The sequence below is a fragment of the Sturnus vulgaris genome, chromosome 15 (assembly GCF_052056855.1).
Source record: "Sturnus vulgaris isolate bStuVul1 chromosome 15, bStuVul1.hap1, whole genome shotgun sequence".
NCBI classification, from domain to species: Eukaryota; Metazoa; Chordata; class Aves; order Passeriformes; family Sturnidae; genus Sturnus; species Sturnus vulgaris.
The window spans coordinates 9,515,914-9,540,955 of NC_142257.1; the positions used below are offsets into that span (position 1 = coordinate 9,515,914).

Below are 25,042 nucleotides of genomic sequence, written 5' to 3' on the forward strand. Positions count from 1 at the left end.
TTTGATTTTATTGGTTTTATTCAAAGCCCACTTGTTATACATAAATTCTGAACAACAGACTTTTCACAGTTCATTAGAGATGTTATCAAAACTTTGAAGCTCATTTCACTTCCCCACCAGTAACAGGAGACATCACAGCCTGGTTGTTTGTTTTAGTTTTATTCACTCTTCACAACAGCGACCATTTTCAAACCATATCAGGGAAATCCTCCACTTCACTGAGGAAAGGCACTCGTGAGAAAAGAGCAGCTGAGCACGAAGTCTAAATTTGGGTCTTTTTAGGTATTAACTTGATATCCCAAGTAGGGTTACTGACAATAAAGCCCAAAATCTTGCTTCCTGTGTGTGACCAATTAGCACGTGACAGTGTGTTTGCTAAGGATTTACAAAAAAATATCTTTCTCATTTTATCAGCACAGTCACTTGGGTGGCAGCCCATGGCATTTTGCATCCCAAAATATCTTAGAGACCACACACCTCACATGTACCCCCGATATAGATTTTGGCAGTCGTGCATCTCACTTCTCGGTAGCTGGTGGCTGTGCCACTGGTGTCATCTGAGCAATGCACTCCGGCATTTCGGAGGTGTCAATCTCCCGGGAGCTGCTCACAGGGCATGAGAGCATGCTGGGGACACTCCGCAGGGGGACTGCAGGGGGAGGCCCTCCTGCAGGCTTTGAGCAGGATGAAATCTCCCTGCCGGCACTGGAAATCTGTCTCGGGGAGGATCATAGGATAAAAACAAAGACATTTCAAACTGCGAAAAAAATTATTTTAAATGTTGTCAGTGGGATCTGCAACCCCTGCAACAACGTTTGCAACGAGTAATTATAGCTATGAAAAAAGAGTGGGTGAGCATAGCTTCAGTCAAACCCAGCTTAGCAAGAATCCTCCTAATGCCACTTCCTTTACCACTGGCAGCCCTGGCCAGGGCTCCAGGCACTTGGCCAAGCCACTCCCCATCTGATCCAGCAGGCACTGGAGCATTATACCACCAACAGTGGCTCAATCCTGCAGGGTTCTGAGTACTGACGTGGCCGAGCACTGACCTGGCCAAGCACTTAAGCACATGCTTCATTTAATGGTGTGAGAGCTGAGAGCTCACCGGGACTTTTTTGTATTTGCAATGGCAGCACTAAAGTTTTCAATAACTCCAAGATCCAGTCCTGCACATGAGAGTGTCCTAGCCAGCCTGAATGGGGCTTGGAGCAAACTGATCTAGTGGAAGGTGATCCTCCCCACAGCAGGGGGGTGAAACAAGATGAGCTTTAAGGCTCCTTCAACCCAAACCAGTCTGTGGTTATGTGATTCTATACTCTCAGATGGGGAAAAGCTCTCAAGCAGCAACTCTGGACACAGCTGTTCCTGCCAGTTGAGCTGCAACTCCAAGGACACATTAGCAGCAGCTTGCACTGCTCTCCCCAGTGTCCCTGCACTTGTCACCGATCACTGGCAGAGATGATGGTACCAAGCCAGAGGGGACCGACTGACTTGGCCAGGCTGCTCTTAGACTGTTTGATGTGCAGGTATGTACAAATCTATAGGAGAGAAGTGGCAAGGCATGGGGGAAGCTCATATGGCAGCTGCCACCAGTCCCGTGGGCTTGGGGAACACCAACACACATGGGTGGGCTCCTGGTTTCATTCCAGCTCAGTTTAGTTTCTAAAAAAAAATTGTTGAAAACTTATTTATTGCTGGTTTATCCACTAAATCCTCCTGCAGAGCCAGCAACGGGAAAGGACAAGCACAGGGATCTAAAAGGGTCTCAAGACTAAGGTACTGAAGGTCAGACAAGCTCAGCCACTCCTTTATAAAATATCTTCCCCCTACAGGTTTTGGAAATCAGGATTACAAGGAAAGAGGGATCCCATTTAAACACAAAATATAGGTGGACACTGTATTGAAGCTATTTACATCATGGTTAAACTGAGGCAGCAGCTTTGTCAATAAACTGAGCCAGCTTCACATCTCTCTTGGTCAGTCCACCGCAGTCATGGGAAATCAGAGTTATCTGAACCTGTCACAATGGAAAAGAAAGAGGTTACAAAGACATTTTGATCTCTGACACGTAAGCTGAATAGCAGTTCACTGGGAACACTGTGTGTCTCCATAGTGAGTTGGTTCTACTTGGTGCTCTTGGTAAGCACAAAGCAGGACCCTCCCTGCTCATGTAAACCAGAAAACGCTGTAGGTGAGCAGGCTTTACAGAGCCTGGAATCTCACCAGATGAGCCCCTTTGCAGAATAACACAGGCTTCGCATTCTTGGGTTTCATCCAAGAAAAGGTGTCTGATTAAGTAATTCACTCTTTACATTTAAATTCCATGGATCAGTTTCATTAAGAATCTGGGCCAGTGACCAAGCTGCCAAGAGCTGGGTCAGGGGCTCACATTTTGTTTAAAAGCAGCATCTCAAAGGTGAAAAAATTCTTAAGCTTGCTGCAGATTAATTAAAAAAAAAAAAAAGGTATTGGTGACACAGCTGCCTCACCAGTCTGTTTAGACTGAGCCAGATAACAAGTTGGGCATTATTTTGTCTTGTCTTTGACTGATATTTTGGGAAGACTCAAAAGGAAAATAAAGACAAATTCTGAATATTCAAGAAATTCAAGAAAATGAGGAAGAGTAGGTGATCAGGTTTTTTTCCAGTCATCATTTAATGTCCCTTGAACAGGGTGACATGCAGGGCTGATAAGGAAGAGTCTCTGCTGGGAGCTTCAGCTGCAGGGAGAGGTGGGATGTCTTGCTCTGGGGGTGGTGGTCTGAGCTACAGGTTGCTTGTCCACACATCCTTTCTTTGGTATATTTTTAGTGGGATTGCCATTTATTCACTAAATGCTACAACAAACAATGTGATATAATGCAATGAGAAGTATTAGAAAATAAAACTGAAGTAGAGCAATAATTTCTCCCTTCACACAGCACCTTTTATTCGAGGGTTGCAGTAATCCTTGTAACCCTTGTAAATACGAGACCACCATCAGTTCGGTAATATTATAAACAAATTTTATAAGCTGCTATGTTAAGACATAGGAGCTTAAAATTTTAAAAAAATCAAATCTAAACTGAGACTGCCAGGCTCTCATTTAGGTACCAACAGTCTGCTACCCTACACTGCTGAGTTCCTGACCTGCTGCACAGACAGGCATGAGAGCTGGTGAGTAGTTTTAGAACAGAAATGTATTCAGGTTGGCTAAATAAGAGTTTAAAGGCTTCTGTTTTATTTTTAGATCTCAGTCAGAGAGGTGAAGCCACAGGCCTCAACCATACAGCTGGCAGCAGGCGCAAAGAGCTTCATTCTTGATTCCTCACCACTGCTAATCTCAGCATCTCTTTAAAATCTCAAATCTCTTTATAGAGACACTCCCCATTCCCTTACCTTGTAGACAAGCTACAAGTAAAGGCAGAGAGAATGGGCCAGTGGTTTGGTCTCCTTAACTCCACTGCTCTGTGAGTAACTAGGAATAGTGAACACGTTACCTTGCTGTAGACATTAAACCATTCCGGGTGGTGATTCATCTTCTCTGCTTGTAGTGCAACACGTGTCATAAATCCAAAAGCCTAGGGAAAGAGAGAGCAAAGAGGAAAATACTCCTCCACCTTCCAGGATTGGCAGTGGATTGGCAAGATTCACTCCAAAATCTCAAAATCTCCTCAAGATGCCCCAGATGGCTGCACCATGGGTTTGTGTGTGCTCAATAGGCATTTAACTTCTCATGCCACTGGTGCATTTCCCAGTATAGCTGAAATGATCCCCTGCACACCCTGGTAAATCACCCTGCTCAATGTGACTTAGCCCAGGACTCAAAGCTATTGCATGACAGCAATGATTTTACCTCTGGCATCAGCAGGGATTTTAAACATCCATCCCAAGTCTCCCATCCCCTACTGCACCTTAGAAATGTGCCACTTCTAATTAAGCACCATGCCACAGTATAATCAACACTGCTTCCAGAAACACATCGCTCCATTTAACCATTCTGGTATTTATTTTACTGGGGAGAAAAAGGCAGCAGGTGGGCCTGCCCCTCTGCTTTATGAGACATGTTTTCCCTTTAAATGAGTTAAAATAGGTTTTCCAATCCTCTGTCCCTACATGCTCCCCCAGGACGCAGGTTTTATCATAGGCTCAAAAGGAAAATAATAGCAGGCCCTTGCCAAAATACTTAGAAGAAAATCACTGAATTATAAAGCAAATTAGAATGTCCATGCAAATCAAGACTGTAGTTATGCAGTGGGGCCCGAAGGGCCTGCGAGTGTGAGCAGGATGCCTGTCAGCAGCAGGCTTTGTTCATACCAAGCTCCATCCATTGGGTTCAGGACCTGAATCAACATGCAAAGCTGGAGGAACATCCACATTACAGTCTGGTTCACATTATAATACAAGCTCCACAAAACCATACCTGATTTAGGTAGGTTTTTAGTGCTAATTTATGGATGAGAAAATATATAGCCCACATTCCACCAAGCAATGGCCATTTCAAACAAACATGTGGTCGATGAATAACATATAATGGTTGATAATAGTTTCAAGTCTTTTTCCCTCTCACAAATTGCAAAAACCTTTAAGGAAAAAAAAGAATTGGTGCCTGGACGAAGAATTACTTTGTTGGTCGCTTTGCCAGTCAAATTAATGCAAACGTTATAATCAGAGAAAATCATTCCAATGAGGTTTGTCATTTGGAAATCACCAAACTGTCAGCAATTAAAAAAGCTTTTCTTCTTTGACCCAAGTGCTTTCCAAAATTCAGAAGAATCTAACTTGCCTTGAAGCTCTAGCTCAGTTTAGTTTTACTTTGAGTGAACAATTACTTTTAAAAATTTGCCCATATTTCAGCAGCATGCTTTGAAGTAAAAAGCTGCAAGTTGTGCATCAGATGTTAGCAATGATTTGGAAAACTTCTCCATTAACAGTGTTGATTTAAATGTTTTTAGAGTGTCCGTGGTCTTAATAAGAATGCTCTTTTCAACACAGCAATCTATACACAGATATATCCTCAAGAGTTTAAAACTTGATGTGTCTGCAACCAAACTGCCTGTACAGAAATAAATAGCAAGGGAAAAAATAAAAACAAATTTATAAAACCCCCTAGCAGGTTTGTGTATGCTCTGTTGGTATCTGTTCATCCCAGGAACTCACCCACCCAGGTACAGACCCAGGTCACACTGCGAACAGCCAATGATGGTGAGACAATCATTGTGCTAACGAAAGCACACAGAAAGAACTACACAAGCAAATTACTCTGAAAAATTAATTTGCTCTGTAGACCTTCCTCCACACTTCAGATGACAAATCCTCCTCATCAGGAGACAACCAAATCCCCCCAGTCAGTGCACCAACATGACATCTCACTGCCCCTTCCCCACAGAGAGTAGTCTCCAGCTGGATAAAATGGACATCAGTCACAAAACTGTTCACCCTACCAAAGATTGCTCAATTTGAGGCTGTCCAACTCATGAAAAGGAATAAATTCCAGCACAGAGGACTCTCCCCGTGACATGTCCTGCTGCTTGTTGCTCCAGTTGCCCTCAACTGTCCCAATCAGGGCAATCCAGTGTCAGAGTGAAGGGCAAAGTCTGCCTGCCTCTGTGCATGCCCTGCGCTGCTTGGAGACGTTCTCCCTCATTGCATATTACTCACAGCAACTTACTCTTTGCATTTTAGTTTACTTTATTACACACAAAATGTATCTCTCACTAAAAAAATGAGCTGTGGTTCTACTGAGCAATTTCACCAACACAATCTCCATTAGGGTCTTAAATACTTCCCCTCAATAATTAAATGAATTGGAATGCTATTGTTTATTAATCACCTTTATATTTGTAGAGCCTTAACCTTTCTTTGGGAAAATACAACTGGCTCTGGAAGGAAAAGATCTTTAGGTTTGATTAGATATGAAAACTCTATTACACAAAATCAGTTTGGACATTTCTTCACGTCTTGAAACTTGATCGGTAATTTGGTCTAATTGGTGATCAAGGAAACTATCTTGTGATCAATTAAAGTAATTACCGCATTCCGGCAACACAACCAACCTTAATTTGAGCAGGAGTCTGCACTTCTTCAACTTTAATTAAAAATAATGAAAATTATTATGCAGTCTGCAGTGCAAGATCATTGTCAAGACTGCACTGGTGGGCAGAGTTTATCAGACCATCACACATTTCTGGATAAAAGTGGGACAACCACTTCACTCATGACAGTGAAACCCAACACAGTCTTGAGTTTCACTCTATTAATAACAGGGATCTGCAGTACCTCAGCCCCAGACAAGAACTTTTTCTGATTTTTCCCTCAAAAATAAAAAGACAAGAGAAAGAAAGGGTTTGTACATTTTCTAGAAACCATAAAGAAGTATTAAAAGAGACTTTGATGCAGTAAATATTATGAAGTATTCTGATTTTTCAGTAATAGGCATACTAGACACATTTTTAACCTAACCTTTTTAGGACATTTGGGCTAAAAAAATATCCAGACATTCAGGGGACTCCACATAAGTAGATCCCACCATCCAAGGTGTGGCAGAGTGCAGAGTCCCTGCAACGACGCATGAAGAGCAATATAACTAAGGGGTGAAGCAATCTGGCATGGACAAGATGCCTTGGATGCGCTGGTATGTTTCTTCCCTGCATGTCTTTTAAGATCATGAAAAAAGGAACTAAAAAATGACGGTGTTTCAGTTGTAACTTCACATCTAAAATGTTTCTTAAATACTAGCAGCCCTATTATGTCTCCATGAGATAAAAAACAGGGCTACTCTTAGAAAAACAAGCTAACTAAAAAAGTGAAAGAAACCCAAGGTAAACTTTAAAATAATTCAGATATCTCATAATGTTTTGAGACTGATCAAGCTGCTCTTGAAATTGATCTAATCCATTATCACAAAATAAGACTTAATGATACTTTTGTTGCCTGAGAATGGGAAACCCAGGGCCAGACACTTTGTTGTCAGAAGTGAAAGAAAACATAAAATTTCATCCACCCCTCTGCTCTGCACAGCACTGCACAGCTCTGGGAGAACTGCAGGATCCCAGAGCTAATCTGCTACTATTGTTCCTTTCACACTTCTTAAGCAAGGAATCCATTCATCTTAATACTTTTTAAACACGCTGCTTTTGTACAATGCTTGCCAACATTATCTTGATGAGTTATACATCAAAGGCTCACAGGTTGTTGGTTGTGCTCATACATCACCCACTGCAAGTCCCCCGTGATGGATCATCCCTGTACATCTCCAGAAGCAAGCAGCTGACAGTACTTGACTTGAAGTGGAGATATTTAAGTAGAACAGCTGAAAGGCTCAACAATATAACCATGCACACTTTTAATTTGTTTGTTTGTTTTAAAATGAAGTGTGCACTCAGGCTTCTTAAATCCTCTGGATGCCCAGCCAAGGAAAGCATGTGCTAATCACAAGTACATTAAGGTTTTTGCCTCCCATCTGTCATTATAACGTTGGAGGTAGCATTAACCCTGACCTGCAGTGCGAGGACTACCTGTCTTCCCTTTCCCCGCCACCCAGGCTGCGCCTGTACCATTTATCAGTGGGAAATTAATAAATTACTCAGGTTACAGTGACACTGTCACACAGGAGATGACTACACCTCACACATTTGCTCTCCACTCACCTGAGTAAAAAGTACCCAGAGTACAGCACGTATTCTCCTTAGCAGTTTGACACTTGTAACAATAAAATCAATCATTAAGGTTCACTTCCAAACTCCAGAAGCTTTCACATATCCCGCTGACATTATTACCTAACGGTGAGCTACAAGCAGATAAAAGGAAAAAGCTCTTTAAAGTCAAGATATTCTAAGTCAGAATTAGCTGCTAGTCACAAGGGCTGTCATGACATTTTCTGCTGTGTTCTCAGGAAAAAAACGGACTTTGTTTCATTTTGATTCTATTTACTTCATCACGAAACACTCTTATCCAATAAATATGCATAAATCATGTCACAAAGCTACATTCTTTATCCGAAAATGACAATATAGTTAAAACACACAAAAAAAGAGGAATCTAGTATTTAAGAAGGTGATGGCAGCACAGAAGGACAGGTATTCACTCCCAAAACCACATGCCCATATTGGGATTCTTCTCTGTTGACATCATCAGTCTGCCTGAATCATCCTCAGGGACACTGGATCCACATGGCATTAGATATTTTCCTCCTTTTTTCTGTCTGTGTCTGGATTCATACACAACATAAATCAGGTGAACATGTTCTCATTGCTCCCCCTCACTTTTTAACATCCATCCATTAATGGGACAGTAATTAAGAATGCAAATAGTCTTGCACCAAAATAGAGCTAAACTCAGGTTACTCATGTCCCCCATCTCTCTGCTGAGGCTTCAAGGCATGGACAAGGCAGATCAGGCACTGTGCCTACGATTCCCTCTCCATTCCACCCCATCCTGGCATGGGCAGCCAACAAGGTCTGAAGGTAAACACCACCTGATGAACCACTAGTAGAAACCTGGTTTCGTTCTCTTTAATAGCTCAAGCAGCAAAACATTGTGAACAGAGGCAACCTTCCCATTCCACAGCATCACTTGTGACTGGGGAAAGCAGTGCTCTTAACTCTGAAGGATATTAATGAGGGGAAAGGATGGAAGAATAATACCAGAATAATACTCTGGCATGGACTGAGATGCCACTTCTGTCTTCATAGCAAGATCTGAAACTGTAAAAAACTCCCCAACTCTAATTTCCAACTGAATTGTCAATGCTCTTCTGCATTCACAATGTTCTTTGAAAATCCAGAGCTGACCACTCCCATCCCCCATACCTATCTGCAGGCATCATTTACACAAAAGTGCAATGCTGCTTTACACTCTAAAAAAACTTACCTATTTACATTCCTGTTGCAGTTGTAAACATTGCTGTGTTAGATATGCAGCAGAGAACGTGCAAACTTTTACACCATGTTCTCCGAAGAACGCTGTTTCTGTCTCCCAACGCTTGTTTACAGTTATGTCAGTTAAGAAACCAGCTTGCCAGCTCTATATCAAACATTTTTGACAGCAAAAGCAAAAACACGGATCTATTCTAAGTAGTTTGCCCCTCTGTATAATCTTGGAAAAGGCATTCTTGCCTTTGAGTCTAAAAATGTTTATACGTGGTATATTATGCAAATAGTTTTTATATATTATGAAATAATGCAAGCAAAGCTCAAGTTAAATTAAATTCTTCAACAATAACCTTGCCAAAGCACTGATTTTCCTATTAGAAAAATTATTCCGATTTGTTGATCTTACATTGGATGAAACATACTGTAACAATCTTCATAATTTATGTCCTGTTGGGACACAATGATTTAAAGTAACATAATACAGACCAGCATCACTGCTAATCTAAACCACCTGACCAGATAAACAACAGTTTCCCCTTCTCTCTTCACTGAGAGTATTTCTGTTTATTGTCATATGATTTACCAATTTGAAGAAGATGAAGAATAAATGGAGGCAGAGAGGAGTGGAGCTGGGAGGCACAGCCTTGCCTCGGTAGGGACATTCCTCATGAGGTACTGGTACAATGTCAAGAGCTGCAGGAGATGACCGAAGGCAATTTCATGAATGCTGTCCCAGGAAAAGCCCACACCACTTGTAGCAAAGGGAAGTTTGCACTCACTCAGCATCCTCTAGACCCAGAGCAGCACTAGACACAACACAGTCCTGACAGTGCTGGAGATGCAGCTCTCCAAAGGGATTGGAGTTCAAGGCTTCATCTTCACAGCTCAGCAGTGACTGAAGCTATGACATCACAGAACCAGAAGGACAGAATGGTTGGGCTGGAACGCACTTTAAACACCATCTAGTTCTAATCCCCTGACACAGGCAGGAACATATTCCACTATCCCAGGTTACTCCAAGCCCCATCCAACCTGGCCTTGAACACTCCACGGATGGGGCATTCACAGCTTTTCTGGGCAACCTCTTCCAGGGCCTCACAATCCTCACAGGGAAGAATTTCTTTCTGTATCCAATCTAAATCTACCCTCTTTCACCTTAAAACCATTAACAGTCTTAAAGCAGATGTAAGTGTCATTTGCCCCATCTGAGATTCAAACAGTTTAAAAAGCAAATTCAATTCTTTTGCTATGGTCAATGGGCACAGATTAATGCAAGGAAAGGGACTCTGAGGAAAGCAGAGAGCACTCAGCTGCTGCACTTAAATCCTGCCCTTGCTTTGCTCTCCTCTCCCTCTCAATCTCATTTAGTAAAAAACCCTTGTGTGCAATGTGCCCAACAAACTTCAACCTGATCTTTTCTAAGCATGTTTATATCAGGATTTTAACAACTGCTGAATTTAGGCCTTCTTCCTCTTACTGATAGTAACAAAACACAAAATGTTACACGTGTTGTCTTCTTCTTCATCACATCTTGACTTTTCCAGCAGCCTCCAGGCTGAGGATATTTTTTCCTGTTCTCCTTTTTATTTTAAGTGATTGCATTTGCCATGATTGGCTTTCATGAATAGAACACAGATAATATTCTTGGTGATTCAATAAACAGACTTCACATCAAAACGAACCACCTGTTCCACCAGAAAGATTTTATAGACTTGATGGAGTAGAAGTGAGAGAACATGGAGATGTCTTAAGGCAGCATAAAAACATTCTGGAAGTGATAAAAGTTTCAGTGCCAATACAACCATATTACAGAATACATTCATTTGTTTATAGGTAGACAAATATAATGATAGTTGCCCATAACAACTTCTGCAAAATAAGTAGATACCCTAAGTCCCAACGACACCTGGAACTAGGTCATGTAGTATTTGTGATGCATCATTTCATAGTGGAATATAGAAAAGAAATGCTTTTATTTTTCCCTTTTTTTGTTTCCCAGGTCTCTCAGCACTTATAAACATAGACAAGTAAATATTATTTATTAAAAATTGTAGATCTCTAAATTACATTTTCCGGGGGAAAAAAAGAGGAAAATAATCCCAGGTTTCAGGACTGAACTAGAACATGGAAGAAAACCTTCAGCCACATCATAATCTCAATGCGGCTCTCCATCTCCCAAGCCATTTTTGTGTGCTTTGTGTTAAAAAATGGAATATAAAGGTTGTGCTTAGGAGGTTTGCACTAAATAAAATAGCTATATCAAGAAACATGACTTTTTAAATTGAGCTTTTTGCACCCTACCTAAAAACATGAAATAACCCAGTGAAGTCCCCGTTAACTGAGCACCTGCTAAAGTAATCAGGCACTTAAAATAATAAACTCTCTTGGCTGCACAATTGAAAGAGCAATGATAATTTGACATGTTAAAATTAATGTTTGGTACAACCCCTGGCTGTACTGTAATAAAGCCATCACACAAACCACAATAAAAATAAAGTAGTAACAAGGTGCAGGGAGTAGCCAGTTACAACCTTCTGAATTCAGGCACCTGAGCCCTCTGCTAAGGCAGAGAGCAATGAATCATTCTCGACAGCACAGTGCCAGCCCATGACACGAAGGTACCATAAACCAGAGCAAATCAGAATTATTTTAAGTGAATGTTCCACTTTTAATAGTTTCTCAAAACCTCTGACTTTTACAGAGTGCAGGTATGGTGTAGAGGAACAGAGAAGTTCATTATCCCATCATGCCACATTTTGGATGAAACAGATTTGACCAGAGCAGAACAAAATATTCTGCAATTTTCCCCAATGTTTGTTTTTACTCATATGTGAAGGAATTGTTTCATTCTGTAGACATGAAAGTGAAGTTCACATGCCATCCATGCTGTTGATAACACAGGGATGCTCAGACAAAATTCTCCTTGGTCTTCTGGCCAAGATTACATATACTATCAGTTTAACATCCAACATTTTCTCTGCTGAGCATCCAAGGGCAATCATATCCTGCCTCTGATAATCCTCTAAATCTCTGCCATTTATGATCCTAAGAACACATCAAAGAGTGGTAAGAAAGGCTTTGCTTTATGATGGATTAAGAGAAAATGTTGGTCTCATGACCATTTCATCTTCCACTATCCTGTCAGCTTTTTTGGTTTAGTTGTTTTTTTTAAAGACAAGTTCAGCAATTCAAACATGCAACAGAGAAAACATGGTGGAGATGTGAGGAATTTGGACAGGTTTTCCCATCATTCTCTTGGCCAAGACAGAAGCTAGAAAGATCTAGAGATTTGCAATAAAGCAAACTAAGGACCATTTACTGCAGATCCAGTCAGGGAATCGTTTCACTCAACTGAACTGCTGAAGGTTTCCTACCATACTGCCAGAACAAGTTTTAATGTTTGGACACCTTTTATAGTAGAAGAGTTTAGAGGATACACAGGGACAGTGAACTCAGGAGGAGACTTACTGGGCCAGCACTGGCAGGCTGCTAATTTATATTGCACCATAAAATTCAAATCTTATTTTGAAAACAAGACATTTCAAGTCTAGAAACAGCAGATCATTTGGGAAAAAAAGAGTAGGACAGACCAAGAACTTTCCCCGAGAAGATGGAGCATCCTTCAAGTTCCTCACAGTCGGGTTCGTTTCCTGGTTTCCCATGCCCACTGCTCCCTCTGAGATCTGTAGGTCACCTCGATCTCAGCTTCATCTCCTGTCTCTGCTACTTGGAAGAATGGCTGGATGAGGTCACAGAGAAAAGGATAAATGCAGCTACAAGAAGCTCTGTTATTTGAACAAAGCTCACCTAACTGCCAACAATTCAGGTATTCAACCTACATTTAACATTATCCACTGTCTTCAGACCGGTTCTTATGCTCCAGCACATGCCTGGAAGTGAAAGACTATGTTCAATGAGCCATATTTTAAGAAGTTCTATGGGTTTTTTTCTTGGTTGTTTTTTTACCAGAACACAAAGGTTTCTCTGGGCAACCCACACTGCTTGTACATTGGTCCATCTGGAAACAGAGACACAGGCTCAGAAGGGGAGGCAAATAGTAATTCTGAGTCACTGGTGAACACCAAATTTCTTTTAGAAATTCATATGATCACTCCACAAAGGGAAACCCTTTGTACAACTCTTGGATTTTTTTGTTAGATTAGGCATTACAAGACACAAGGCTTGTACATTTAACATCATTTTTGCACACTACAAGCACTGTAAAACAGAGTAAATGTTCCCTCAACCAGGGACACCTTGGACATACATAGACATATATTTAACTATCTGTTGTTATTCTCACCCCAGTCCAAGGAAAATCATGGTATATCACGTAATCAGGGCTTTTTCCTCTGATCCTAGGAATAAATAACATTTTCCTTCGAAGCATCCTTGGCAACAAATAAACCCAACAGCACAGCACTGACTCAGCACAGGTCTTCCCACTCATCACTGTGTTCCCACCAAACCCCTCCAAGACATCACAACCAGCTTCATGTTTGTCCAAAATTACTTTTCATCTCAGCCAAACAAAACTAAAGGAATAAAGGGCAAGGGGAAGAGCAAGAAAGGAAGCTCGCAAAGGAAGCCCCCAAAGAAGCCATGTGAAGTGGGTTTGCAGCTTTATAAAAGAAGGCAAAAAAACCTCCACATGCCTCACCCTGATAAACGACGGCCCTGCCAGTGGCTTTCCAGAGCAGATGTAACATTTTAGCCAAACGTGATTGTTTGTGAAAGAAATAATTCTGATCAAAACCCAAAATTGCAGCCAGCAGAAGAGCTGCACTTTGTCACGCTAATCCACTCTGACAGGGAGCAGCGAGTGGAGATTCCTACTGCGAGAGGAGCAGATGCGAAAGGTCAGCACTGGCCCGCGACTTCAAACCCCTTAACGTGTAAAACAGTGTGCATTAAAGCCTCAACCGGCTCACGGCGGGATTAACGGATGTCCGCTAAGTGGGTTTGATGTGCTTTTGGTGAGTAATGGTTAATTTTGAAATAGGGGCGTTGTAGTTTTATTTTCGTTTATTCAGCCAGCCGGAGTCCATTTTTAATTACAGCTGCAGAGAACGGTATCTCAAAGCATGTTGCTCCTTTGTGGGAGTATGAAAAATTGAGAGCTGCTGGTGCTAAAGGCAAATTACAGTTTGAAACCGTAGGCAAAAGCAAGGGGATGCAAAAGGTTGAACAACCAGGATTGCATTTAACCAGCATCATTCCAGTGCCCCCTTAAAAATAAATTTTATTGCATAAAGGAATTTCAAGAAACTAGTTTTCCTTACCTAAAAAGATAAAAATATTCATCTGAGTCACCATCTTCAAAAGAAGCAGACATACTTGCATTTTCCCAAATGAAGCTATTCAGCTGAATTCAAACCCATTACATTTTCCATTCATTTTCCAAAGGTGTTTTATCATGGAAAGTGCCCCTACTGCAGCTAAAATTAGATAGACTTGCTCCCATTTATCTCTTTGAGCACTGTCCATATGGCTAATAGAACATCATTTGTTCTGTTTAATTGAAACAATCAATCTGTGCAGCTGAAAAAAAAAAGAGAAACTTTTCTTTTGCTACAAATCTGTAAGACAGCTTGTGAGATCCAAAAGGCATTTTGACAAATAATTTCTTTTGCATTTTTTGATCGATGCATGCAACAAGTATAAGACAAATGGTGTAATAATTGTTACTTGAGTGGTAATAAATCCATCTGTTAAGCAAAGCATTTGTATTGGAGTCAACTGGAGAGTAGCCCAAAGGTCAACTGGGCAGATTTTAAGCGGTGGAGTGCATAAAAAGACTATAACAGGTCTACTGAGGGAGGAACTCAACAATTAGAAACATCACACCCCAATAATTATAAACAATAAAATATTGGTATATTCTAGGGAGAAATATGACTTAGCTCATCAAGAAAATGAGTATGCCAAATTACAATTAAGTCACAAAAAAAAAAAATAAAACAGATGCAAACTCTACCATAACCAGGATGAGGTGTTTTGCATGGTGAAGGAGATGAAGGACATATGACCACTTGTGAGTCTTCAATTTAAAGATAATTATTTTCATTTAAATATAATTAATATTGTAACATTTTTAATAATCCCTGTGGCCTGACACCACTGGCAGTGCCACAATGAAATTGTAATGGTGACCTGGGTACTGTAACAGCACCTGTCACAGGCAGGTGGGACACAAGGGTAGTGGCATCTGCACACACAGATCCTGGCAAAGAGGAGACAGGATACTCAACAGCACAAAGAGGAACCATCACCTAAAGCGGCTACAGGAAAGATGGGGAGGGACGGAACAAGGGGGAATGGCTTCAAACTGACAGAGGGCAGGGTTAGCTAGGATACTGGAATGAAATTCCTCCCTGTGAGGATGATGAGGACCTGGCGCAGGCTTCCCAGAGAAGCTGTGGCTGCCCCATCCCTGGAAGTGTCCAAGGCCTGGGACAGTGGAAGGTGTCCCTGCCCATGGCAGGGGTGCAGAATGAGATGAGCTTTGAGATCCCTTCCAACTCAAACCATTCTAGGATTCTATGGCTTTGTATATGGCAGGCCATGATGGCTGTGAGAAGAAAACAAATACCTTATTTCCCAACTCCCAGCTCCAAGGATTTAAATTCTTCTTAGACATAATCAGATCACACATTTCCATGACTACAGACCTCCAAGCTTTGCATAACTTCTCACCACTGACTGCCAATTAACTGGAAGCATCACTGGACACAGGACATGCTGACCAGAGCTCCAGTGTCATCTCCTCCTTCTCCAAGGCTAAGGAAGGAGAATTGCAAGCTTCCAAAGAAGCCATCTCTCTGGAACCTCTCATTTCATTTCCTCCAGACCCTGCACTACCTTAATGCCACAGGCAGTGGCAGGCAGCAGCATGGGTAGGTGGATCACATCCAGGTCCCACAGCTGTACCCTGACCTGCCAACTCAAAGGCAAGACTCTTATTTACTCAGTCAATCCCAAGAATAAATTCAAGGAAGGTGGGACCATCCAGGTATCATATATTTTTACTCTGCTCTGAAATATTTGATGCAGTTCATTGACTATTGTTTCAGCCTGCAGGTTAACCTCAGTCCCAGTCCCAGAAACTTCACTATCAGTTTCTAATAAAAGAAAATGTCAATAGGCAAATACGACCAAAATTCATTATTTTCAGATAAAAAGATATTCCCAACTTTGTAAACCCACTCATAAATAATTCTGATTTATCATAAATTGGTTATTGTATTCATAATCGCTGGGAAGTTAGTGAACAACATAACTACCAACAGAAATACTTTCATAACTTTGCAGGTGCACAAATCACAGCATATGGGAGAGGACTCAAAGGATAATGGAAAATGAAGCAGTTTCAGAAAGCCAATATGAAAACCAGCACCTACCTATCCAGCACCTATTTTTAGTCAACAGGCAATCAAATGCAAAACTCTAGCAGAAGGAGCTGGCAGAGCAATACTACATTAAAAATGGTAATTCCCCTCAAAATGTATGAAAATGGGTCCAACTTTCGATTAGCAGAAGTGATAGTTGGGCTGAGGCTGCTAAAGCTTTGACACAGGCTGCACCTGACAACAATCACTCCCTGGGCTCTGAGAAGATTCACACTCAAGGACTAAATTTGTCACAAATGGGTTGGTTTCCGATCCTCCTTTAGCCAACTTGCTTTATTCTGACCCCCATTTACAAATCAACTTAATGGGCACTGGGAGTGCTATAAAACTTAACAATGGAGTGATTTTAACCTTTAAAATATAGTTATGAAGGAGAATGTTGGAGAGCTCCTTCAATACTGGAAAGCAAATTAAAACTAGACATTTTTTAACAGTCTTGACAAATATAATCCTAGTTACCATGTAAATTTATGGTAAGCTGCTGTGATATTAGCCACAGGTGCTACTTTTAATATATGGCCTGCATCTGGCTGGGAATAAAATATCTCAAGAGGACTGGAAATGACCTCACTATCAGACAATGGAGAAGAAAAAAAAAAACCACAAGACCGCTGTGGCATATAAAAAGCTGGAGATGTGGTCCACAACTGAATATTTACCATAAAATTCATTTTAACTCTGCAGATTGTAAGTTAAAGGACATAATGTTTTCAATACATAAAAGGCGTGGACGTATTTCAGGCAAACAGCCAAAAGATTAAGTACATAAAGTGGCAACGAAATACACTACCTATATGTATAAAACCAAATTTTCCAACCTTTGATGAATGTAGAAAACAAATCAATGTGCCAGGAGTAGAAAAAGGAAGGAAAGACCCAGATTATATTGAAGGCACTGGGACCAAGTACTGCCACTGAAAAAAATCAAGAGTATGCATTGCATATCCTACCATTTGTTTGATGTGTAACTGGGATCATACAACAAGGATCATCAATTTAAAGGGAAAAATCTGAGCATGTCCCCCCACAGCCAAAGAAAAACTGGCATCACCAGGAGGGAGAAAAAAAGGCAGGTACCGTAACATGCTCTGTCTGATTCTTTTCTCCCAGATTCCAAACAAGAGAGATAGCAAATCTGGAAAGGAAATGCAAAATTAGAATAATAACTTATTTAATACTCCTAGATTTTTTGCACATCTTTAAATATGTTCTCAAAACCCAAGACACAAATTGCAGTGAGACACATGTGCCTTTACTCTTAGTGCACAGCATTTCCGTACCGTTCCCTCCATTCAGGCTCATCTTCCACTTCCACCCTCTTGCCCCAAAAGACAAAATATGTATCTGAAATAGCTTTAAAACTCTTAGAGCATTTGATTTCCTGTTATTTTAGAAAATGATGTTAGAGGTCTTATGGAGACTTCCTACATAATGTTTCTGGTGGTTTTTTTTGGTTTTTTAAACAAACTTAATTAAAAACTTACCCTATAAAAGAAAGCAGCTGTAAATTCTGAACCTGACCATCAGTAAACTTGCCCACCTTTGTAATTTCCTAACTGCATTTGCTGCCTTGGTGTGATTACCTACGGAAATGCAATCACACAGGCAGTTGCCCCTTAAACCCTCTGGTCAAATCCAACCAAGTTTGACAAGAGACATGGAAGTCTCAGAGCTAAGATGCTCCTGCAAATTCACGGAAAGTGAACAGCTGGATACAGGACTCAAACTGAGCACTTGGCATCCTGCACTCACAGCCTTTCACAGCTGTCCTCCCCTCCTCAAGACTGGGCTTGAGATGAATCTGGGAGAAATTCACATCTTTAAACCAGGCCTGTCCCCTCTTCCAGATCACTGCTCCCAAGGTGAACTGACCTGAAATGCTAGTAGAAGTTATCAGCATGATCTGGAGGCATAAATTAACTTTCTATCCCAATTCCCAATTTTGTTCAAGCAGACTAGAAGCAGAGGGCTTGCTCCACTGCAAGAGAACTGTTTTGTTTCAGTAGCATAAAGACGTGAATGGACGACAGCATCCCTTCGTGATGTTACACCATGGCCTGAAAGCCTCACCAGCCACTCTTCCCTGCCCTGCAGCCTGGGAAAGAGGCACCAGAGAAGCTCCCTGATGTGGCTGCGATGTTTGTAGAGGCTCATGAGCACCCAGATGCATAGCTGGGATTGGGACTTGCCATGGAGTGCTGCAAGCCCACCTCCTCTTCAAAACCTCGCTCATAGCCAGAGGTTTCTGCCAAGCACATGTTCCTTTGGAAAAGTGATTCAACCCAGGGGCTTTGAGCAAGTGCACCCCATCAAGAGTCCGGGAGGTAAAAGACTCCAGTGTTAACTCATTACCTGCCACTCCACAGTGGCAATAGCTCAGGGCAATTGCAAGGCATAAGGAAGAACAGAGGTACTGGTGCCATCAGCACAGCTCTTCTGGACACAGCACTCTCCTCTACAACTGAATTGCACTCTTACCCCCACCACTGGTGTATTGTATTTTATACGAGACGCAGAACACCAACCCGCAAGAAGCCTGTCTCACATAATGGGAACATATAGCCAATGCCACCCAGTCCCAGTTTGGGGGCATCCACAGCAACAAAACCAATCAAGGGCTTTCAGCAGAAATCCCAGGCAGGTTTCCAGCTTATTTCAGAGAATTGTACCACTGAAGTCCATTTTCATGAAAATGTATCTTCAGACTAACAAACACCATCAGTGCTTTCAAATTCTGAGTTACAAACTAATTCCCTGAGCCAGAAGTGTCATTAGCTTGTCAGCCTTACAACGGCAGCTCACTGCTGATCACTTTTAACTGAGCTAATTTCAGCCTGAAAGCTTCAGGAATCTAAATAACTCGTGTTTCACAGAAGTTTCATTTCATTCTCATGCTGAAAATAATATACATAAACCAAGGTCATGTCTACACATTTACACAACTTTTATTATAAAGTTGTGTTTATATTCTTAACATCTGTTGACATACACAGACTTTGTAAACCTGGCATAGATTTTGAAGCCACAGAATTTTCCATGCATCATGAACATTAGATCCAAGAAGCAATAAAAAAGCAATGAATACATTAATCATACCAATATCATCTGCAAAACATAAATTTGAAATACCTTTCATGTTAGCTCAAGTACTTTTTTTTTTCCTTTTGGGTGGGGGTATTTTTTTCCACACCTGATTTTATACCATCTGTAAAGGGGCAGCAAGAAGATCACTAAGGAAATGACATTTCTCAGTCCTTTGACTTCTACTAAACACTTTAAATCCTGAAAATAGAATATTTATTACATTAAATGAAAGCAGTTGTACCTACAAGTTCCATTTTTTCATTACAGGACTAAATTCTCAAAGCAACAAAGCAGGTATAGCTCCACTTTTGTCATTTGTTTCCGAGGTTTTAGTAAACACAGTATTTACTAATAGTCATTATAAATACAAGCATATATGCATAATTTAATAAAATTAAGCATACATGCATAATTTAAATTTATATTCAGCTTCAACTTATCAAAAGGCGAATACCTGCTCTCTAATACCAGCTAAGGATCTAATGCCCTTGAGATCTGCATGTTCAGCCTGCTTCTGGACTACAAGAACAGGAATGATTTCTGCCCTCTGCAACTGCAAAGGGGGACACTGCAGTAAATCCAGTAAATAAAAATCAACAGGTGAAATTCTGCCTTTAGACATTCACATTTACACTTGATCCAACCAGAGCTGCTTAGAGCACCCACTGGCATGGATTTTTCTCCCAAGTGGAGGCAGAAATTCCATTTTGAAGCCAGCTCCCAGCCTCTGCCTTACATCCATGAAAGCAGCTAAGAATGAAAGACACTGTTCTAATATTTCCCAAACAATTCAAGTGGCAATTTTTTAAAGTACTCTTCCCACGACTACAGGTACTAAAAGTATAAACACACAGTTCATCATTTATCAATAAGCTAATTTACATATACTCAACTTCCTATACTGGTATGTGCTCCATCCACCTTCAGATCAGGAAGGCATATGGATATCTACCTATGTTCTATGATAAATCTGCACTGTTATAAAACCCCCATAACTTTGTAAATTTTTGTCAAAGCAATGCGTTTTCCAGTATCCGCTGGTACAGGACACTGATTTTCTCCTCATTTGTCTGTTAGCAGACAGCGACTGTCTAAATCAAACTCAGTTACTCATTTACAGTGGGCAAAACCACTTTTTAATTAACTTTGGGAACAACTTCATTTCTAGTTGTGCTGAACCAACAAAGACTTTGACCATAACCATGCAGAGATGCCATTTCATGAATATTCAAAGTCAGAACATCTCAACTCTTCCAAAGTTCACTTTTATCCTGCCTCATTCCTGGTTGCTCCATCCCCCAGCTGCCTGCACATCTCACCAAAGCTTCATGTGAGCTCCCTCTCATGGACTTCTCCCCTTCACTGTCCTCTGAATGAACTGATTTGGTTCTATTTGCTCTTTATTAACATTTAGGTTAAAATGTACTCAGGGCACTGGACATGCTCCCCAGACCAGCACTGTTCTGCTAATGAGCTGGATTTTTCTGCAGTTGTTTTCTCTTTTGCTTTCTCAGCTCACCTCACCCACTTTCTCTTTACTGCCTGGGCTTTCCTTACTATGACAACTACTGAAATAGCAAAAAAAAAAAGGGCCAGCATTACAAATTTGTTGTTTATCCAGCTCACTGCGGTTTCCTAAAACATCTTGTCCTAGGTTTAGGCACAGCCATATAAATAAACAGCTCACAGCATCGCTCCTGGTCCCTACACACACTCACAGTATCCCCAGACTGGAGCTTGCCATGTCCCTCCATAGTGAAGGAAAGAATCAGCTCAGTGAGACTCATCATCCCAACAAACCCCTGGAATTTCTTTCCCTCCCAAGAAAGAGCTCACCCCTCCCTCAGAAATAAAAGAGAAAGGAAATGCATGCTCTGGGAATGTGACTTTTTCGAAGCAATGTCATGATTCCTCAGAAGGGAATTTTCAGTGGGATGTAGTTGAACAGGGATCTCAAGGCAAATTCAGTATTTCTAAAGCAAGTTTGTAAGTGATGTCTAAGACAAGTTTTTGAGTGTGAGATGTGGCTCAGGATCCTGTCTCCAAACAAAAACCCAGTGAGGTAAATAGAAACCAGCACTTTTGCACTCTGTGTGCCAAAGACACTGCAATCAGACACTGCAAAATCAGCTATTACAACTCAATCAAGGATATACTAGAACTTTGTCTTCCTGTTTAGAAGGTGAAACGTTCCTATTTTCCCCACCTTGCTTGCCAAAGGTTTCTGTTCTTTCTTATATTTACCCATTTTTTTCATGTATTTCCCTGCCAAAATTGATCCCGACTGCCCATCAGTTATGTATTTCCAGCATTTATTTGAGTGCTAGTAATGAAAAAAAAAATCAGGATCAAATACTGCTTTGTATGATTCCACAATACCAACCTTGACCCTAACCTGAATATTATAAACAAGAAACTGTAATATTAGAACAAACCTACTTATCAACTACAACATGGAATTAATTTACTCCACCTAATGAGATCAGAATCTGAGAGCAATTCATCAGAGCAAATCCAAGAGGATTTGGCCCCACCAGGATACTCCCAAATTTCTGAATATAAATATTTTCCCATCAGGATTCTATGGAAATTAAAGCAATTACATTTCCTTTATATTAAAAGTGGCATATAACAATCATTACCTGATTAAAATTTTTGAAGTTGAACTCCTTGTAGATGGCATCTCTTTCTCCCAGCTCAGACCAGCCTGAAGCTTTGAGATCCAGTAAAACTTGATTCCTTTCCTCTGTTGTCAACCAGTGAGATTGGGAGGACTATTCAGGGAAAAAAACGAAGGCATGGCAAGTGAAGATGAGGTTCTTTTTTGTACAACAGTAAGAAAACCACACGATGAAATTGGGGTTATGTATTGTGCAAAGGTGAGGATATGGAAAATTCACTGTGCAGTTTCTTACTATTTATAATTTCACAGACCAGTTTAATCTAAACCAGCCAAAGCCTATCATTTCTGTTTGGGCAGGTAAGTTTGGGCAAGCGCTTTTTCTACAAAACTAGTGAAAAACAGACTCTTTCCCAGGAATGAAGATGGACATCAGCATACCTGTACCCCTGGTCATCTGAATTACCCAGATGCTGTACCATCACGTTTAATTTTCAAATGTTCCATTCCTAACAGTAAGAAAAGGATGATTTATATTATTTGCTAAATGTACAATTATAAGGCTAAAAGATATCAGGAAATACCTATTTCAAAAGAGAGAAGAGAAACAGGAGATTGCACTCTATCTACTTTGTATTTTACTATTTTAAAAAAGTGGGAATGGACTTTTAAGACAGCATGCGCTGAGCTTTGTAACTAAATTAAAAGGAAAAAAATGGGAATACAGACACAATTTCAAAAAGTTTGAAGCTACTGGTAAAAGCACTAGATTCTGCAAAGCACCAGTGTTTAAGTATGGTTTACTTAAAGTGACAGGAGTCCTTCCTGATGCCAGTGGGAGCACAGACATGACAGATCAACACTCTGCTTAAATATCTGAATCAGGGGCTGAACCACACACAAGGCCAGAGCCAAACACAGAGGAACGTTCTGTGCAGCCTTTGGAAGAGGTCTGATACCTTTTCTAAAAGCAGGGACTAAGAGCACCTTCCTCAGACATATTCTGAACATTCTGATATTCTGTCTCAGACTCTCACGATAAATGCAATGCTTTAGTGGGAAGAACCTTTCTCCCCAGTACAGCCACATTCAGATTAGTTTAGTCTTGATTTTAGCAGCTGGCTCAGCTTTTTGAGATCCTCCAGAAAGGCAGTTTTGCTCCAGAAGTTCACTCAGACATGGGAGGCCAGTGAGGACCTGCTGCCAGCTCAGCACCTCAGGAGTTTTCACCTTTGCCAGCTGGTGCTCCAGTGGGAGACCCAATGCCACCAGATGGGGCTGAGAGTCTGAGCAGAGCAGGAATTAATGCAATTAATGCAACCTGAACAAGGCCTTAAGCTGCACAAGGACCAAGGAGTAACATTTTCACCAATTACATAGGATAAAAAGTCCCAAATGGAGTAAATCAATATAACAGCAATACTGCTGCTGTTTGTGTTTAGAGGGATAGAGAGATGTAACAAGAGATGGGTTTTACAGTCCCAAACTGAACTAATTTAGGCTCTTTACACTTCAAACACAACACTGGGCTCGCAACAACACAAATTTCAGATTTTTCATTGCTATAACTGCAGCCATAGGCATAAATTTCTTACAGTCTTCTTTTTTTTTTAAGAATATACAAAAATCACTAAAACTAAAGGCTGTCTTGAAATGTACTGTTTTATCTGGCACAAGATGAAATTAGTCTGCAAATGCATAAAAAATCATGAGGGTGGGTGGGTTTTTTTTGAGATAGCAAAGTCCAGGACTGTGATCAGGACGCAACACAAAGTCCACTCCTCTAGCTAGCAGAGAGATGTCCTGTGCCAGCTCTGGAGATACTGCAGTGCCCTTCTGATACCTCACCTGACACATGGCCATTGACAAGACAATGCTGTGACTTGAAATTCGATCACAGGGTTTTAAATAGAATATGGAGACCATGTTTGATGCAGGCCCTGGTGAACACTGAGCACATTTTGCATTGTGGAGGCCACATCCTGAGTCAGCCCCTTGGCACATCATGATGTTCAGAAATGTAGCAGAAAGCAGCAAGGAAAAAGATAAAGTGGAAGATTCCAATTGTGTTTCCATGCTCATAGCCCCCAGCAGCTCATGATGGGCATGGCCAGACCCTCAGGGAAGCAGAATGAGCACTGGGTGCCAATGCTGACTGAGCATCCCAGGTGTTGGCACATGACCCACACTCAGGATCCCGGGGCTGTTGGGTGGTGGGGTTGACCAAGCGATCGATAATGTTTGTTCAGAAGCGATCGATAATGTTTGTTCAGAGGAAACTTAAGCAAAACAGCCATTAAGTACAAAAAAAATTAAAACTCTCATGCCTGAGGGGCGAGAGCTGAACCCTGCACGTGCTGTTCACTATTACAATCAGCCGTGAGGTAGGATGGCGGGGGGGATACGGGGAGAATCTTAGAATGATCTGGGTTGGAAGGGATCTTAAAGCCCATCTTGATCCACTCCCTGCTATGGGCAGGGGCACGTTCCACTACACCAGGTTGTTCCACACCCCATCCAGCCTGGATGAACACTTCCAGGGATAGGGTAGCCACAGCTTCTCTGGGTAGCCAGGGCCTCACCACTCCCACGGGGAAGAATTTCTTCCCGATATCCCATCTAAGCTTCTATCGACGTGAAGCCATTCCCCCTTATCCTTTCCCTCCACGCCTTTGCCCAAAATCCTCTCCAGCTCTCCCCATGCCCCTTCACGTACTGAACGGCGGCAACCAGGTCCCCTCGGAGGCTTCTCCAGGCTGCGCAATCCCAACTCCCCCAGTTCCTAGGGAACAGGGGCGGGAATTGACCCGACCCCGCGGCCTGTCCGTGTGGGACCCCTCCACTCCGCGCCCCGCCACGGCCCGGCCCAGTCTCCCCTCACCATGGCCACGGGGCTCCCGGCGCCGCCCGCCACCCGCCACACTCCCAGCAGCGCCCGCCGCAAGCCGCTACCGCCGCCTGGCATGGCCCCTCCGGCCCCGCCCCCGTCGCGCCCCGCGGGAGGAGCCGCAACGAGCGGCGGAACCGGAGCTTCGAGTGCCCGGCAGCGAAGGGAGACGGAGCGAGAGAGTAAGGGGA

General features: G+C 41.7%; 1 protein-coding gene across 2 annotated transcripts; it reads right to left on the reverse strand.

Annotated features, from left to right (window-relative positions):
- On the reverse strand, positions 1-24,944 carry PCBD2 (pterin-4 alpha-carbinolamine dehydratase 2). Of its 2 annotated transcripts, XM_088173694.1 has the most exons (5): positions 24,846-24,934; positions 21,987-22,118; positions 17,338-17,395; positions 3,479-3,559; positions 1-2,017 (listed from the first exon to the last, which is right to left on the reverse strand). In XM_088173694.1, the coding sequence occupies exons 1-4, from the start codon at positions 24,927-24,929 to the stop codon at positions 3,492-3,494; spliced, it is 342 nt and encodes a 113-aa protein (XP_088029820.1). In that variant the 5' UTR covers positions 24,930-24,934; the 3' UTR covers positions 1-2,017; positions 3,479-3,491. The 2 variants fall into 2 exon arrangements, with proteins under 2 accessions (XP_088029820.1, XP_014738921.1); XM_014883435.2 differs by lacking the exon at positions 17,338-17,395 and having other exon boundaries at positions 24,846-24,944.
- Between the last annotated feature and the right edge of the window lie 98 nt (positions 24,945-25,042).